Genomic DNA, 14804 nt, shown 5'->3' with positions numbered 1-14804 from the left:
AAAAAGCCTCAGCCATTTGGCTATTAGTCATTAATTTCGTCAAAGCTTCGACGGTAGGCCTTCTTACTGTAGTCCGTGTTTTGAATACAAAATTGTAATTTAGAGGCCGACAGTGGTGAGGTTTAGATCTGAAGCCAGCATTAATGCGTTTATTTGCCATCGAAAAGTGTAAGAAATGCCTGCAGAAATAGGCTAAACTAAAGAACTGTAATATATAACAAGAAAATAACTGTGGCAGTAAAGGTCATGGCCGTTTACAAAACGCCAACTTTACAACTCGCATGTGAGTCAAAGTCATGCTTAAACACAGAATACAAGCTGAATTGACTATTTATCCCGCCCTCTCACCAAAATCCTGTGATCAACACAGTATGCACTGGCTGAGCTTTATCCCCGCACGCTTTGTCTTTACACCTGTATAATCAAACAGCGTGTTGTTTTATCGGACACTTACCGATATGTATGATGGAGTCCGCTTTGGCCGAATTGCACTGCAATATCCACAGGGAAAGGCAGATCAGCAGCAACTCCATCTCGGGATTTCAGCGAAGCGGCTCATCCAAGCTCTGCTCGGCTGTCCTGTACTGTCCAAATGGAGCACCCAAAGAAAAGGAAAAAAAAGATGATCAAAACCCAGTGCAAAACAGAACCGCGGTAGTCCTCCTGGCAGACCAGACCCGCATGAAACCCTACAGAAATGATCAGTTTTTTCCTCTTTCTTTTTTAACCAACAAAAACAAGCAGACCGCAGGAAGGTGGGATCAAAAAGACGAGGAAGAACTGACGGGGACCCGAGGTATGACTGAAGGTAGCCCGATGAGAGAGACCGGCGTTACCTCTCTCACTCTCGCCTCTCTCCCTGCGCTCCGGCGTCTAAAGCGTGGCAAGCAGCAAAAAATGCGGAGGAGGGACACCCCTCTAACTACACACGGAGATACGCTCACATACACACTATGCTACTAAAACACCCCCACAACACACACACACACACACACACACACACACTTCAGTTCTGTCTCGATCACGTGACTGCAGAGACTTCACGACTCAGCTGCTGTCCCGACAAGCTGGGTAGAAATGATTTGGACTAGCCGGAGAAAGACGCTTGGAGAGCACATATCCTATTTAAACACATGATTGGAGGTAACAAAAAGTCTATCAGCCTATATACTGAAAAGAAAGACAAGTGCGTGACAAAGCTCACGCGCAAAACCAAACATAGATTGGCTCGAGAGATGAAAAGTCGACGGCGGTAAACAGTTTACTTTTGGAGAAGTTGCCGTTTTCCTGGGATGATATGAGGGCACAGAGCGGCTGAGACACATTTTCAGCGTAGTACTTCAGTGGCGACGGAGCGCAGCTGATGTGGCAGAGAAAAGGATTTACAAACCATGTTCCTCGGCGAGGGCTGATCGATGAGGGACAAACGTGATGGAAGCCACAACGCCTGACTGAACCGGGGCACAGCTGACATTGAGTTACCGGAGGAGCATTTCGCAGAGGAACAAATAGCCCAATGTTGTGTTATAGCTGCATGACTTGTTCGATTAATTGATTGTTGCTTTAGCAAAATTGACGCCCTCATTGTTGTTTATTTATCGCGGCATTAGGGCATTGGGGCTCATTTTAAGGATAGTTTGTTGTGTGTGATTTAGACTACAGGGTGCCAGTAATTATTACTGGGTCCCAGTTATGTTTGAGCAATGCCAGGCGTGTGCAGAGCTGTCAAGAAGAGGAAGAAGTCGTGCAAGAGACGGAGTTTCTTGATAGGCATAATCTTACAATTAAAGGATATTTTTCGTGACTGCAATAAAAACGGAAATATCTTTTAATTGTTTGCTTACGTCTGTCAGAGGCGCAGAGCATAAACTTTCAGCACCACCGTCAGAGGACAGCTCCCTCACTAATCCGCACTAGTCCAAGAAAAAAGGCACCTGTAGAGCAGAGCGAGTCAGCGATCTCACAGTCTATGACATACCTCAATGCTTGTTTATTTGTTGATTTTTTTTTTCTTTCCAAGGAATGATTTCAATATTGGAAGCAAACCATAACTGGGAGAATAATGTTTTACCCACACTGCAGCCCATTTTTTCTTTCTTTCATAGACAAAACTAAATAAATCCACATCACTCTCACGTCAAAGTCTCACATGTATCAAGGTAATCATCTTGTTTTCATTGCAGCAGAGAAATAAACATCCATGCCTCCAAAGTTGTTGAAAAATCACACACTAACCCTGCTGGCCATATGTTGATACTGCAGCTGTGTTTGCGCAAAACGTTTACATTTTTCATAACGATTCATGGAACTTCTGTGATTTAGATTGATAAAAAAATAGGATTAAGGGGAAGATGAAAGTGCAATTTAAAACACATTGCTTTTGAGAACAAAGTGCCCGTAACATTAATATCTAAAAAGTGCAACATAACAGTATTTATGTCTGAATATAATGCTAACTCACATATCACTGCCACGTGTCAGAGTTTATATGGAGCAATAGATTTGACAAAAAAAGGAAAGGAACGTAGGAATTATTGCCCTTTGATCGTAATTACTGTTCCCATGACACAGTAGCTCAATCTAGAATCATTCCAAGGGAATCAAAACAGAAACATGAATCTTGAGATTCAGGTTTTAAGATGACAGGCATCCACAATTCCATTAACAATTCATCACATCCCAGCAGGGGAATAAATCATGTAATTTCATTTATCTATTAAGCAATATGTTGTTGAGATTTCATCATACAATTCTTAATTTTAACTGGCGACTTAAATGGCAATTCAAACAGCTCTTGAAAAGGCTTCATTCTTTGTATGTGATGCAAATCTGCCATTTCTCTATCTCTCTCCTCTTCTGTGTAATACATGTTGTGAAACTTGTGCAAAATCTGCATAAGAATAATACAAATGGGTTTCATCTGACTACCACCTATAAACTGCAATGAAGCTGTCCAATAACATTTATCTTGCATGTGAAATACATATAGCATCATGTGATTGTTTCTGGTTCACATGTGAGCTGTGATGGAACAAGCTGAGGCTCCATATAGTGAGGATATGCAAGTGTAAGTGGTAAGTCTTGCTATCTTATCTTATGTTAGCCAATACCATGTATCAGAGAGGCATGTTGAAAATAATATACGTCCTCTAATATTTATTTTCTGCATATAGAAAGGTATTTATGAGATATTTCAATGAATAGCGCACCATAAGTAGGCGAGTTCCATGTATTAGTAAGTAGATTTAATACGATAGAGGGAATACCTTTTCATGGAAAGTAGGCCACCCAATGGATAATCACCCATGTTTGGGATCATTATGCAGTTGATTCATACTGGCTCTGTTCTTAGTGCAAAGATGTCCCTAAATGATTATTTACAAATTATAAAAATGGTTGGCATCTGTCAGTGTTTTGCTGCTTCAGCTCCAGTTATGGAGCGTACATGTGCATCTCCATGGGTGTCAACATAAGTTAGTCTCAAAAGTGCTGCAAACAGTCACCGAGACATTGCCGGGTAGGTCACGCCTGCTCTCAGTGATGAAGGTGGAATTTCATTGTCACACAAACCTGAGTCATTAATGTTTATGGCTATGAGCAATGAAGTGAAATGGAAAGACAGATTTTGCTCTCCTCTTTTTTGGAACAAGGCCAAAAATTGAATTTAGATAAAGAGGAGCTGTCACGTGCAGAGGTATCAAAGCAAAAAACAATAGCAACCTGTTAACCATGAATAGATAAGTACCACTGATACACAATGGCCTCTTGCTATTCTTCTGTGATAAACTAATTTTTCCTCTTTCTGAAATAATACACTTCTCTAATCAAAAGCCTAAAGCACAAGTCTCAGCATGATTAATTGTTTCCACAGAATAGTGTCTTTGACTTCTGGGTCCTCAGTTCCTTCTGAGGACTCCCATCTCTGAAATTATTTTCTTATGCAATGGCTTGGGACAGTGCACACTGCTGCCTGTGATTGCTTTTCACAGTGAAGTACACATGCCTTGCTCCTGAGTAGCTGGTCTCTGTCATCATTGATTAGTAGTACTATTAGTGCTATTGTATACTCACTGAAACTGCTTTTGACTCCAAGAGGAGCAATCTATTTAACAGTCTTTATTCAAACACATTCATTCTTACACAGTAATGGGTAATTACTAACTGTGTTTATTGTGTTTGCTTTTATCCTTGCACATGGAGCTATGATTTGATACCTAGTGATGTGCAATAAATCTGAGTTTAATCACTTCATTAGCTTTAAGCCTAACATATTTGTGGTTTATGGAGAGAACTGGACAGAGCCAGAAGTCAAATTAATTTAGTCAACATAATTAGACTAGTTACTGCAGCAGCTGTGTGGCTTACATACAGTATGTCATGTCACTACCAGTATTACCAGTGAGGGATGCATTTAGAGCAGCAGCAGCATTCTGCAACGATAGAAATAATATATCAAGATAATAGATAGAAGTAAGTTATCATATTCAAAAAGTAGTTTGTAAGAGCTAGTAAAGTTTCACCATGAAGTTGGCCCTGTCCATCCTATGGTGGTACTGGATGAAGCCCATGCACAAATTTGGAGGAGGATTAAATCTCAGACAAGTTGAAAAATCCATTCATGTCAAGCCGAACTGTGCAGGGAATAGCAATACGGGTCTGCAGTACTAGAGGTGAATAAGCAAGACCCTCTCTTCCAAATACACAGCCTGAGGTAACATTATAGATTAATCATGTTATGGGAGAATAAGCACAACCTCCTTTACAGACTCTGCATTTCAATGAGTGAATTGTTGACTACCCACATAATTATATATTTCAACATTATACAGTGTTGAACCTAATTAAATATGTACTAGGTAATAAATATATAAATTATTATTTGGAAAAATATACCAGTGGATTCACTCTAAATCAAGCAAAACATATGCACTGAATAGCCTACAGAATAGACTGGTTGTATGCTCAATTGTGGTTTGAAAAATGGAGGGGTTGTTCTTGCTGGATTTATTGTTTGAGCCTGCTAATGACAAGTGGAAAGAAAAAAAAACAGCTCTTCTGCTCTTTGTTTTTCCCCCCTGTTCTCTAACCATGTGCCTTAGCATCATGTTGGTGTCCAACTGCAAGTGGATTGTGGTTACTCCTATTAAAAATAAAAGAGGAAGAGCACATATACCCAGTGTGGTCGGTGTTTCTGTTTTTGCCATCCACAATTCATTGTTAACATTAATCTGTGGGGACACCGTACTGTAAATACACAGTAAGTTTGCCTATCTGCCTGTCTGTCAGTCATTCTATCTCTTTGTCTGTCTGCACAAATTTTTCACCATATTAACAAACCAAAAGCACCAGAAGGTCCAAGAATCAAAATGTTTCTGTGTGTTTAAATAATGGTATTCATGTGGAAAATCTGCCTATAAATTTATTTCAAAATAAGAACTTGTTGTTTGAGCCAACGCAGCCTCCTTATTATCAACGCAGCCTCCTTATTATCCAGCACTAATTCTGACTGCAGAGATGTTAACAATTTATACGCTTAATAGTGACTGTTCAGCCATTTGTTTTGGTTGCCCTGAGCAATGCTACTGAACCCAGTGCCTGTGTCAGCTATATTGTATTCCAGCTGTGCCTGCAAGACAGTCATTAGTGGATGAGGGTGGCCACTTAGTAGAAACACACTTACAAATATACCTGCAAAGAGGTACACTTTTCAAATGAGCACAACAACATCCTTAGATTTTATTTTTATTTTTTTGTCTTTAAGAGCAATCTGATTCATTATTATATTCTGTATTTAAAGCTACATTGTGTAATAATTTCTCCCATCTAGCGGTGAAATTGTATATGACGACCAACTGAATATTACTTTCTAGCCCTTCCTCCTATGGTGGCCGAACCTGAAATATGCTCTCTCCATCGTTTACACGCAGCTGTTCTAGCCACTCCAATATTAACTTTGGTCTTGTTGCTTTGCCTGTCGCGTTGTCATTTTAATTCTCTTTTTCGCTTCCCTGGCGAGTAATCTCCCCCTGGCATTCGTCACGGTGTCAATAGGTGTAAGACGGCGAAATGCGGAGGTATGTCCCTCTTTGGCTAATGTATTTTAAAGATGGAGGCGCTACATGGCTGCCGTCATTCGAGCGAGTCGCTCCTATGTTTTCTGAATGATTCTGAATATGTCCAATTCTACGCTCACGAGAATACTTTGATTAGTTGGTGGAAGTAATTACACATGAATGAGTACATCTTTGTGATAGAACAAAGGTTTTTATTGCTAAGAATCAAATAAAAAAAGTACACAATGTAGGTTTAAGGAAAACTAACTAAAGGAGAACACACACAGTGGTGAGACACAGAAAAGCCCTGTCTGAAATTTAAAAAGCTTTGCTACTTATTGGCAAACATCTATTATTCCAATTGTCCACATTTTGTAGCTTGAAAGCACAGAACAATCATGTTTGCAGACAAACGCTTATGAACATTCTCCATATCTGTGGCTATTATGCAAAACAAAAGAATCTACAGGGAGCTGTACAAAAAAACAGCAGCAGGCGGTAGTCTAGCAGCCATTTAGTATAGCCAATATAAAATATCAGCCCGGTCTCATGGAAGTTCGTGTAAACGTGACGTTATTTGAATCTATTGATACGTGTTCACAGAGACGTTTTTGTCGTTTTTTACGTGGTGGACAACACGAAAATGTGAACTAATGTATTTCAATGGGAAGCATATTTCGTGGCCACAGCACAAAATTGTAGGGAGTAATATAAAAATCCGAAAATCCGCGTAGGGAGGTTGGTCGGGGTGGTGGATGGGTCAAACAACACAGGAATTTCACGAGCGGGGATCGCGTCCCGTTTGCGGCGCTTTGTTTCCCGGGGATGGCGTCCCGCGTGTTACTGTGGCGCGTCTCCCGGCGTTTAAAGCGGCCCTGGCGCTTCCGCGTTTAAAGGCCCTTTCCCGGCGTTTAAAGGCCCTTTCCCGTAAGCGCCCTTTCCCCGGCGTTTAAGGCGCCCTTTCCCCGTAAGTTTTTCCTAAACCCAACCTCCGCCATCCCGTTGTTTGGTAAAAATAATGTGACATTTACACGTAAAAATAACGTGACAGTTACACGTAAAAATAAACGTGACAGTTACCGCGTTAAAATAACGTGACAGTTACACGTAAAACATGAGAAAAACGTCTCCGTGAACACGTATCAAAAGATTAAGAATAACGTGGACATTTACACGGAAACTTCCGTGAGACCGGGTTGAAAATATTGCTATGTAAACCCACCATTCAATGTACTGCAGTTAACTAAAGTCAGCCTGGTTGCACAGAATTCCGTGAAACGCGATCACAAATTATTAAAGTGATGGTTCGGAGTAATTTCACTCTAGGGTCCTTTGCACCATGACCTCGAGGCCAAACACCCCCAGAAGCTTTTTCACCTGGGTCTAACATTGGGAGATAGGCGTAGAGTAGCGTTAGCCGCTGAATAGCTAGCGCGAGGCTAATGGATCCGGGGGTTCTCTTAACATTACCCCTCATAATGCCCGAAATTATACCAAAGGTCTACACTAGTATATATAGGTTATGCACTCATAAAACGATGGATTGTAAAGTTTGTAAGTACACCAGAAGGTTATGTAAATAACACTTGCCTGCTGGCTTCTGCTCTCTGCTGTTGTTGTTGCTGCTGTAAGACGAGTGCTTAGGGACATCTACAAATTACAACACCGAAAAGAGATGCAACAAAAATATTTTTTAATTTAACTTATTTTTTAAAGTAAGTGCTGTAGTATAACTAGCGGAGAGAAAGGTAATAATTGAGGTAAGTTTGGAGACATTACCTTATTTAATCATTAAATTAATAAATATTTTTGTTGCATCTCTTTTCGGTGTTGTGTATTTGTCCTAAGCACTCTTACCGCCCGGTAGTAACAGCAGCAGCAGCAGCAGAGAGCAGAAGCCAGCAGGCAAGTGTTATTTACAAACCTTCTGGTGTACTTACAAATTTTACAATCCATCGTTTTATGAGTGCACTAACCTATTGCTACTACTGTAGACGTTTGGTATCATTTGGGCATTGTTGAGTGGGGTAATACGCCACGATCCATTTAGGCTAACTATTACAGCTTACTTACGCACGCTCATGTTGACCCAGGTGAAAAGTTTTTTTTTCTTTTTTTTTCTAGTTTTGTTGGTATTTTTTTTTCTGGTGCGAAATAACCTCGAATACACATCACTTTAATAGCGCAGTACGTGGTGGTGGCACGGAATGTTTGAAAAATCTGTGTGGCCACCATGAAAAAAATGGCAATGTAAAGTCAATGAGAAGATGACGTAACATTAAATTAAGAGCGACGGGCTGGTAGTGTATGTAAAGCCGAAATTCCGCGTAAGGAGGTTGATTGGGGTGGTGGATGGGTCAAACACAGGACTTTCACCCAGGAGAGGGTTTGTGTCCCGCATGTCAAGTTTCCTAAAATTCGCTTTCTTATTTTCCGTCCCGTTCTTCTCATGTAACGGAACCGTAACCACCCAGCCGACCCATCTTTTCCTTAACTTAAGGGGCCGTGTTTATTTAACGAGATTTCTTCCGTGGGCCCCATCACAGAATTTTCGGCGATCCGTGTTCATTCCACGGAATTCTTCCATGGGCCCATCACTGAATGTTTTGCGATTCCATGAAACTGCCACAGATTTTGAGTTAAGGGGCCGTGTTCATTTCACGGAATTCTGTGAGATCAGGTTGCTAGTAGTGGTGAGATTTTGGAGAAAAGCTCCATAGGTGAAAGCCAGTGCTTGTGGTCATTATCATTGTGTACAACACATAAATTATTACACAAAACATCAATTATTACACAGATATTACAGTCCAGTAGGAGAGAGAGAGAAGCCTGAAAGACAGCAACAAGCAGTTTTTAATCTATTTATAATGAAGTCAAGGTTTGGTTTCAGCGCTCTGAAAAGTTGGCCCTGCTAAGTGAACTAGCAAAGAGTCTGTCTCTCTCTGCTATTTTCCTCTCTCTCTTATGCTGTCCCAATATCACTCTTTTTCTTTCTTGTCCTCTCACTGCCACATTCACGGGTGTGTCTTTCTCTCTAACTCATGCTGTGCATAAGAGGTAGAGATGACAAAAGTCTTAGTATTCAGCTCAGTTCCTGGTCTTCTTTTAACTCTACAGGGTTCTTCCCTCCCCTTTGGCCCCAAAGCCTACTTTTCAGAAGTAGAAGCATTGGGCCTTGTGGCAAAATATAACACAATAAGTGTTAATTCATATAAAACCAAATTGGATTTCCTCTTAGTGGCTCCAAATGTATTCCCACTCCATGACTTGTGAAGCCCATCCCGACAGTTACCAGAGTTCCTTTGCAGAAATGTCCCTCTGCAGCCAGTTACCACACACAACCAAGATTTATTAACACCCTCGTAAATCTGTCACTTCCATACTGAAAATATGCAGGAATATGCCTCATTTCCTTATTTAAAAGGATATATTTAAAGGAAATCTCTGCAGTTATATTACTCTCTTTCATTTGGGTAATTATCCTTCAAATGTGGGGTAAGTGACAGAGTATCCTGGTGACATCTGATTAATTAGAATGGGATTTAATAGGCCTAGCCAGGCTCTATTGGATTAATTAATTGGCAGATGATATAGTCTAGTGTTGCGGGCCTATTACGTTAACTGTTCATCGCATTTGATGACGAGGTGCCAAGCGATCCATTCAGTGACACAAACATGATTGGAGTAGGATATTATCCCGCTGAGGGAGGCCTTAGATCATTTTAAATACACGCTGCTAAGACTTAACAGTAATGACAAAGTCATGAATGGTCCGATAAATGTGCATTACTTGGTGCAGCTGTCATTCAGAATAAAAGAGGCTCCCCTGCAGATAGGAGCGATGGCTCCCTCAGAGGAGAGAGGTGCAGCACAGTAGCACTGCACTCCTTTCTTTCATTTGCATACAATTATCTTCTGTGCTCTCTGAACATGCGCATCAGTGAATGAGACAGAGCCATTTTGGCCATGATGGTTTAAAGGGGCATTGCAGCAATTAAGTTTAAGAAAAGTTGGGGAAAGTTGCAAACATTGATCAAAACATTTATAATAATAATAATAATAATAATACATTTTATTTATGGGCGCCTTTCATAGCACTCAAGGTCACCTTACAGTTTAAAACAAGCAAAAATACAGTTAAAAAGGCAAATAGTATTAAAAACAAACACATTTAAAAGATTGAGATAGAAAATTTAAATAAAGCAATCAATCCATTATTTTGATGGAGATTGTATTATGTGGGGTAGGCCTTACGGAAAAGGTGGGTTTTGAGGGAGGTTTTAAATGTAGGTAGAGACTCTATGGTACGGATGGATAGCGGGAGGGCGTTCCAAAGGCGAGGAGCAGAATGGCTGAAGGCTCTAAACCCCATTGTGGACAGGCGGGCAGAAGGAGTTGAGAGCAGTGAGGAAGAGGAATTATAGTCAAAATTGAAGCAGCAGAAGCTGAGATATCTTGACCCCAGAAAGTCCTCCAAACAAAACAACAACAAAAATACGGTTTTGACTATAAAATCTATTTATTTGGTTACTTACATTATTTATTTATTTTTTATGTTCAATATATCCATAGGAAAAATGTCTTTACCTTGTGGTGTGTAAATATACTTATAGGAAATTGTCCATCCATCCATCCATCGTCAACCACTTATCCCGCGCACAGGTGCGTGGGGGCTGGAGCCAATCCCAGCATACGTCGGGCGAAGGCGGGGAACACCCTGGACAGGTCGCCAGTCCATCGCAGGGCCACACATAGACAAACAACCACTCACTCACACATGCACACCTAACGGACAATTTAGGGACACCAATAAACCTAGCCCACATGTCTTTGGTCGTGGGAGGAAGCCGGAGTACCCGGAGAGAACCCACACAGACACGGGGAGAACATGCAAAACCCCACACAGAAAGGCCGGGCCAACAGTGAAACGAACCCACAACCTTCTTGCTGTGAGGCGACAGTGCTAACCACCGCACCCCGTGTCCTATATGGAAATTGTATTTGTACATTTACCTATTCATGATGATTATTATATAGTAGTGGAAAATGGGGTAGGATTAAATAAGCTTTTGCTTCTTTCTATTCCTTTTCGGACATGTTAAATTAATATTTTGTTTGAATCTGTGGTTTTTTTTCTTTTTTTTTAAATGTTCAAAATACAGCATTCATTCATTCATTCATTCATTCAAACATGTTTGTCTTGACCCCACAGAACAACACAGAGACGTGTTTTCTGATCTGCTGGCTCTATTGGTAGGACAGTGTCAGAGCTTTCCATGTTGAAGAAATAGAAGCATTTTCTGATGTGTCAACGCTATGGTTAAGATTTGGTTAGGCCTAGACATAATCATGACTAGGTTGTGACTTAGTCAGAGTTAGAAAAACATTTGTTAAGGTTAGGGAACCTTTGTTGTCATGGTTACAATAATAAACAATTGGTAAACGTTAGGGAACGATCGTGATCATGATTAAAAGAGGCACATGTCCATCCACTCAGACCTCCTACCTCTGCGGACTCTATAACAACATCACGCTACTTCCACTTTTGTTTCCAACAAACTAGACTATTGCTGCCGCAAACAAATAAACATATGAGGCTTTTGGGCGTTTGTTTTGGAGGACTGTCTTCTTCTCCACTACGCTGGTTCCCTGTTGCCGCTCACTTTCAGTTAAATACTCTGGTACTTGCCTTACAGTACAGGAAAATTAAGAGAACTGCTCCTTTCTACCTCCAAGCCATGGTGTGTTCCCCTTGGCTAAAAAACGAGTGTTCATTTTCCAGCAGAAACGACACACAACATGCATGTTTTTGTTAACTTTAAAGCAACACAGCAGAGGTAATAGATAGAATTCAGAAATGAAAACAAAAAAAACTGCATGACAAACGTTGAAAAGAAAAAGTTTAAAATATATTATTGGGTTTTTTAGCCAAAAACATAAATCTTATCTGCTTATCCTGTCTCTCGATCATTTTGTCACGAGACATCTTTTTTAAGTCACTGGTCTGTATGCAGGACAGCAGAGGCATGGGCATGATTGTGAATATACTGCTGTTAATAAAACCCATTTAAACATTGTGTTTGACAGCGGGTGTCTTGTGTTTTTGGCCTGCCCCAGGCTTTTTATGGGAGGATATTTTATTTTATCTCCATGTCTACTTTAGCTGCAGGCAACTTGGATTTTCTGACAGATGATAACAGCATTTATTCACAATGACTGTGACAGGGAAATTGTGTATATATGGTTAAGGGAAATGTGTGTGTGTGTGTGTGTGTGTGTATGTCTATGTCTATGTCTATGTATCTATGTCTATGTCTATGTCTATGTCTGTGTCTGTGTCTATGTGTGTGTGTGTGTGTGTGTGTGTGTGTGTGTGTGTGTGTGTGTGTGTGTGTGTGTATGTCTATGTATCTATGTCTATGTCTATGTCTATGTGTGTGTGTGTGTGTGTGCGTGTGTGTGTGTGTGTGTGTGTGTGTGTGTGTGTGTGTGTTCTGTGTCTGTGTGTGTGTGTGTGTGTGTGTGTGTGTGTGTGTGTGTGTGTGTGTGTGTGTGTGTGTGCTGTGTCTATGTTTGTGTGTGTGTGTGTGTGTGTGTGTGTGTGTGTGTGTGTGTGTGTGTGTGTGTGTAGGCTTGTGCATTTTTCATTTATGCTTTTCCCCGGGGGAATATTTGATTCTAAAAGGCTTCTGTGTTGTCGATTAAATTTGTTTAAAGTGTGGTTTAACTGGAGTTCTGTGACAACTGTTTGATCACCATTCTTACAGTTTTTTACAATTGACCGTTTGCAAAACCCCGCCCTCAAACGGTCCTCGTCCATTCCTAGCTCAGCAACTGTAACTAAGGAGAAGGACCCCCGTCAAACATTGCGATTTCAGCAAGATGGTGAAACGATGCGCCTATGGCACCTGCAAGTCTGACACCAGGTACCCCAAAAGTTTAGAGGGAGGGGTCGTTTTTTTTTTTAAAGCCCAAAGCCCAAGACCCAAGCGGAAAGATGCCGACAATGGATTAAGCAGTGTGGGAGACCTCACTCACAGCTAAATGCCTTGAAGATTAATAAGCATAGCTACATATGTCTGCTCCAAGGTAGGTAAAGCTAGTGAGCTAACTTATATTAATTATCAATAAGTAGTTTAAGTAGCTAAGTACATAACAGTTACAATCTGTAAAACTGGACTTAAGTTAACAGTTGTGGTTCTATATAGCATTATTATCGAAAGTAGTAAAGTTAGAACATTAGATACTTTATTATTCCGTAGAAAATTCAGGCAGCCTGATAGCTGTTAGCCTGTCAAGCACATGTTGCTATCGACACAGATAATTTAGCAAGAGGTTGACGGTAATTGAACATATCCCTCCACTGCATATTGCAGCCCTTTCTGTCGTGCCCTGCAGGATATGTCAGCTGTATTACTCTAAAACCAATCACTTATACCAATAGGTATGGAGCTCAACCCAGCCATGGGTATGTGTCTGGTTCTCAATTGTTTGATGGGCGTAGTAACAATAACTAGGGGGCGTGGCTTTGCGAATGGTCAATTGCTTACACACTAAAATTAAAACTTTCCCACAATTAGCAAAACCTTACACTCAAGGAGCAAAACACTGGCCTAGATTTGCACAACTGTAAGCACATTGTCAGCTTCACACTTTTTGCAAAAACATCACACACAGTGTTTTGCAAAACACTAAACACACTTGTATGCATTTGACACAGAAATTTATCATGATGTCATTTCCTTGCAATTTCAAAGCAAAGGCTTTCAAATGAACACACCCATGAACCAATTGGTTAAACACAGCCACCAGGTATGAAAACACATGATTGCTTAATTGTAGACACACCAATCAGGTTTAAGCACTATATAAAATGCAGCAGGTAAGTTCACCTGCCTTCAACCAAAATGGAGGGAGTCAGAAGAAGAAGACTGAGAGGGAGAATCCACAGAGGAGGAGAAGGAGGTAGAGGAAGAGGAGGAGGCCCAGCCAGAGGTAGAGGCCGTTGTGGCGGTAGAGGAAGAGGGAGAGGGAGAGGAAGACCTGAAACCGGAGAATATGCTCAAAGAAGAAGAGGACTATATTTATCAAATGAAAGTCGTGCAACACTAGTTGCAAATAGATATACAGTGGCATCTGTCATGAGGACATTTCGACAAGGAAACAGGTAAAAGAAAATCTGTCTACAGTTACAGTAATCAGCTGCTCATTGTATGCACCATATCAGCACTTTTGATACCCCTCCCTGTGACATTTGAGGATTGAGGGTCGAGAACGACAAGGAGGAAGGGGGCCCATATTCACGCGAGGGTTTACGATCTCCGGCCCCAGGCTTAGGTACCCCTCATTCAGGCCATGGAGGACGCCTGTGACCAAGTCGACGCCGCAGCTGTGCAAGGATGGATTCAACATTCAAGACGGTTGTCTTGCCCATGAGGATATTGCCCGTTATGTTGATGAAATTCTCTGGTCAGATCCAGATAGGCAAAGAAATAATGTCTAGTATTTTCTAACAGTTTTATGCACATTACTGTAGTAGCATGAAAACTGGGACTTGTTTTGTTGTTGATTCTCCATGTCGACTGATTTGGGTATATGGAGAGAAATACATTATATTTTCCTCAGTCTGCAGCATTGGTCTTGTGTAGTGTTTGGTGAACTTATTGTATATTTTCCCTTTCTCTGTGTACTTCATTTACAGTACTCTAATCACTGAGAAGTAGAATTGCTAAAAGTGTTTTAGGTTAGCAA

General features: G+C 40.8%; 1 protein-coding gene across 3 annotated transcripts in view; it reads right to left on the bottom strand.

Annotated features, from left to right (window-relative positions):
- Window positions 1-953, bottom strand: part of grid1a (glutamate receptor, ionotropic, delta 1a) — a 262279-nt gene extending 261326 nt beyond the window's left edge. Inside the window, exon 1 of one of the 3 annotated variants that reach the window (XM_039784464.1) lies at window positions 455-953. In XM_039784464.1, coding sequence (XP_039640398.1) covers window positions 455-533 — 79 coding nt within the window. In that variant the 5' untranslated portion in view covers window positions 534-953. The remainder of the gene's footprint in view (window positions 1-454) is intronic. The other 2 variants (XM_039784461.1, XM_039784462.1) reach the window with 2 other exon arrangements.
- Between the last annotated feature and the right edge of the window lie 13851 nt (window positions 954-14804).

Source organism: Perca fluviatilis, chromosome 19 (genome assembly GCF_010015445.1).
Source record: "Perca fluviatilis chromosome 19, GENO_Pfluv_1.0, whole genome shotgun sequence".
NCBI classification, from domain to species: Eukaryota; Metazoa; Chordata; class Actinopteri; order Perciformes; family Percidae; genus Perca; species Perca fluviatilis.
The sequence above is the reverse complement of the archived record's forward strand: the minus strand, read 5'-3'. Positions and strand labels throughout refer to the sequence as shown.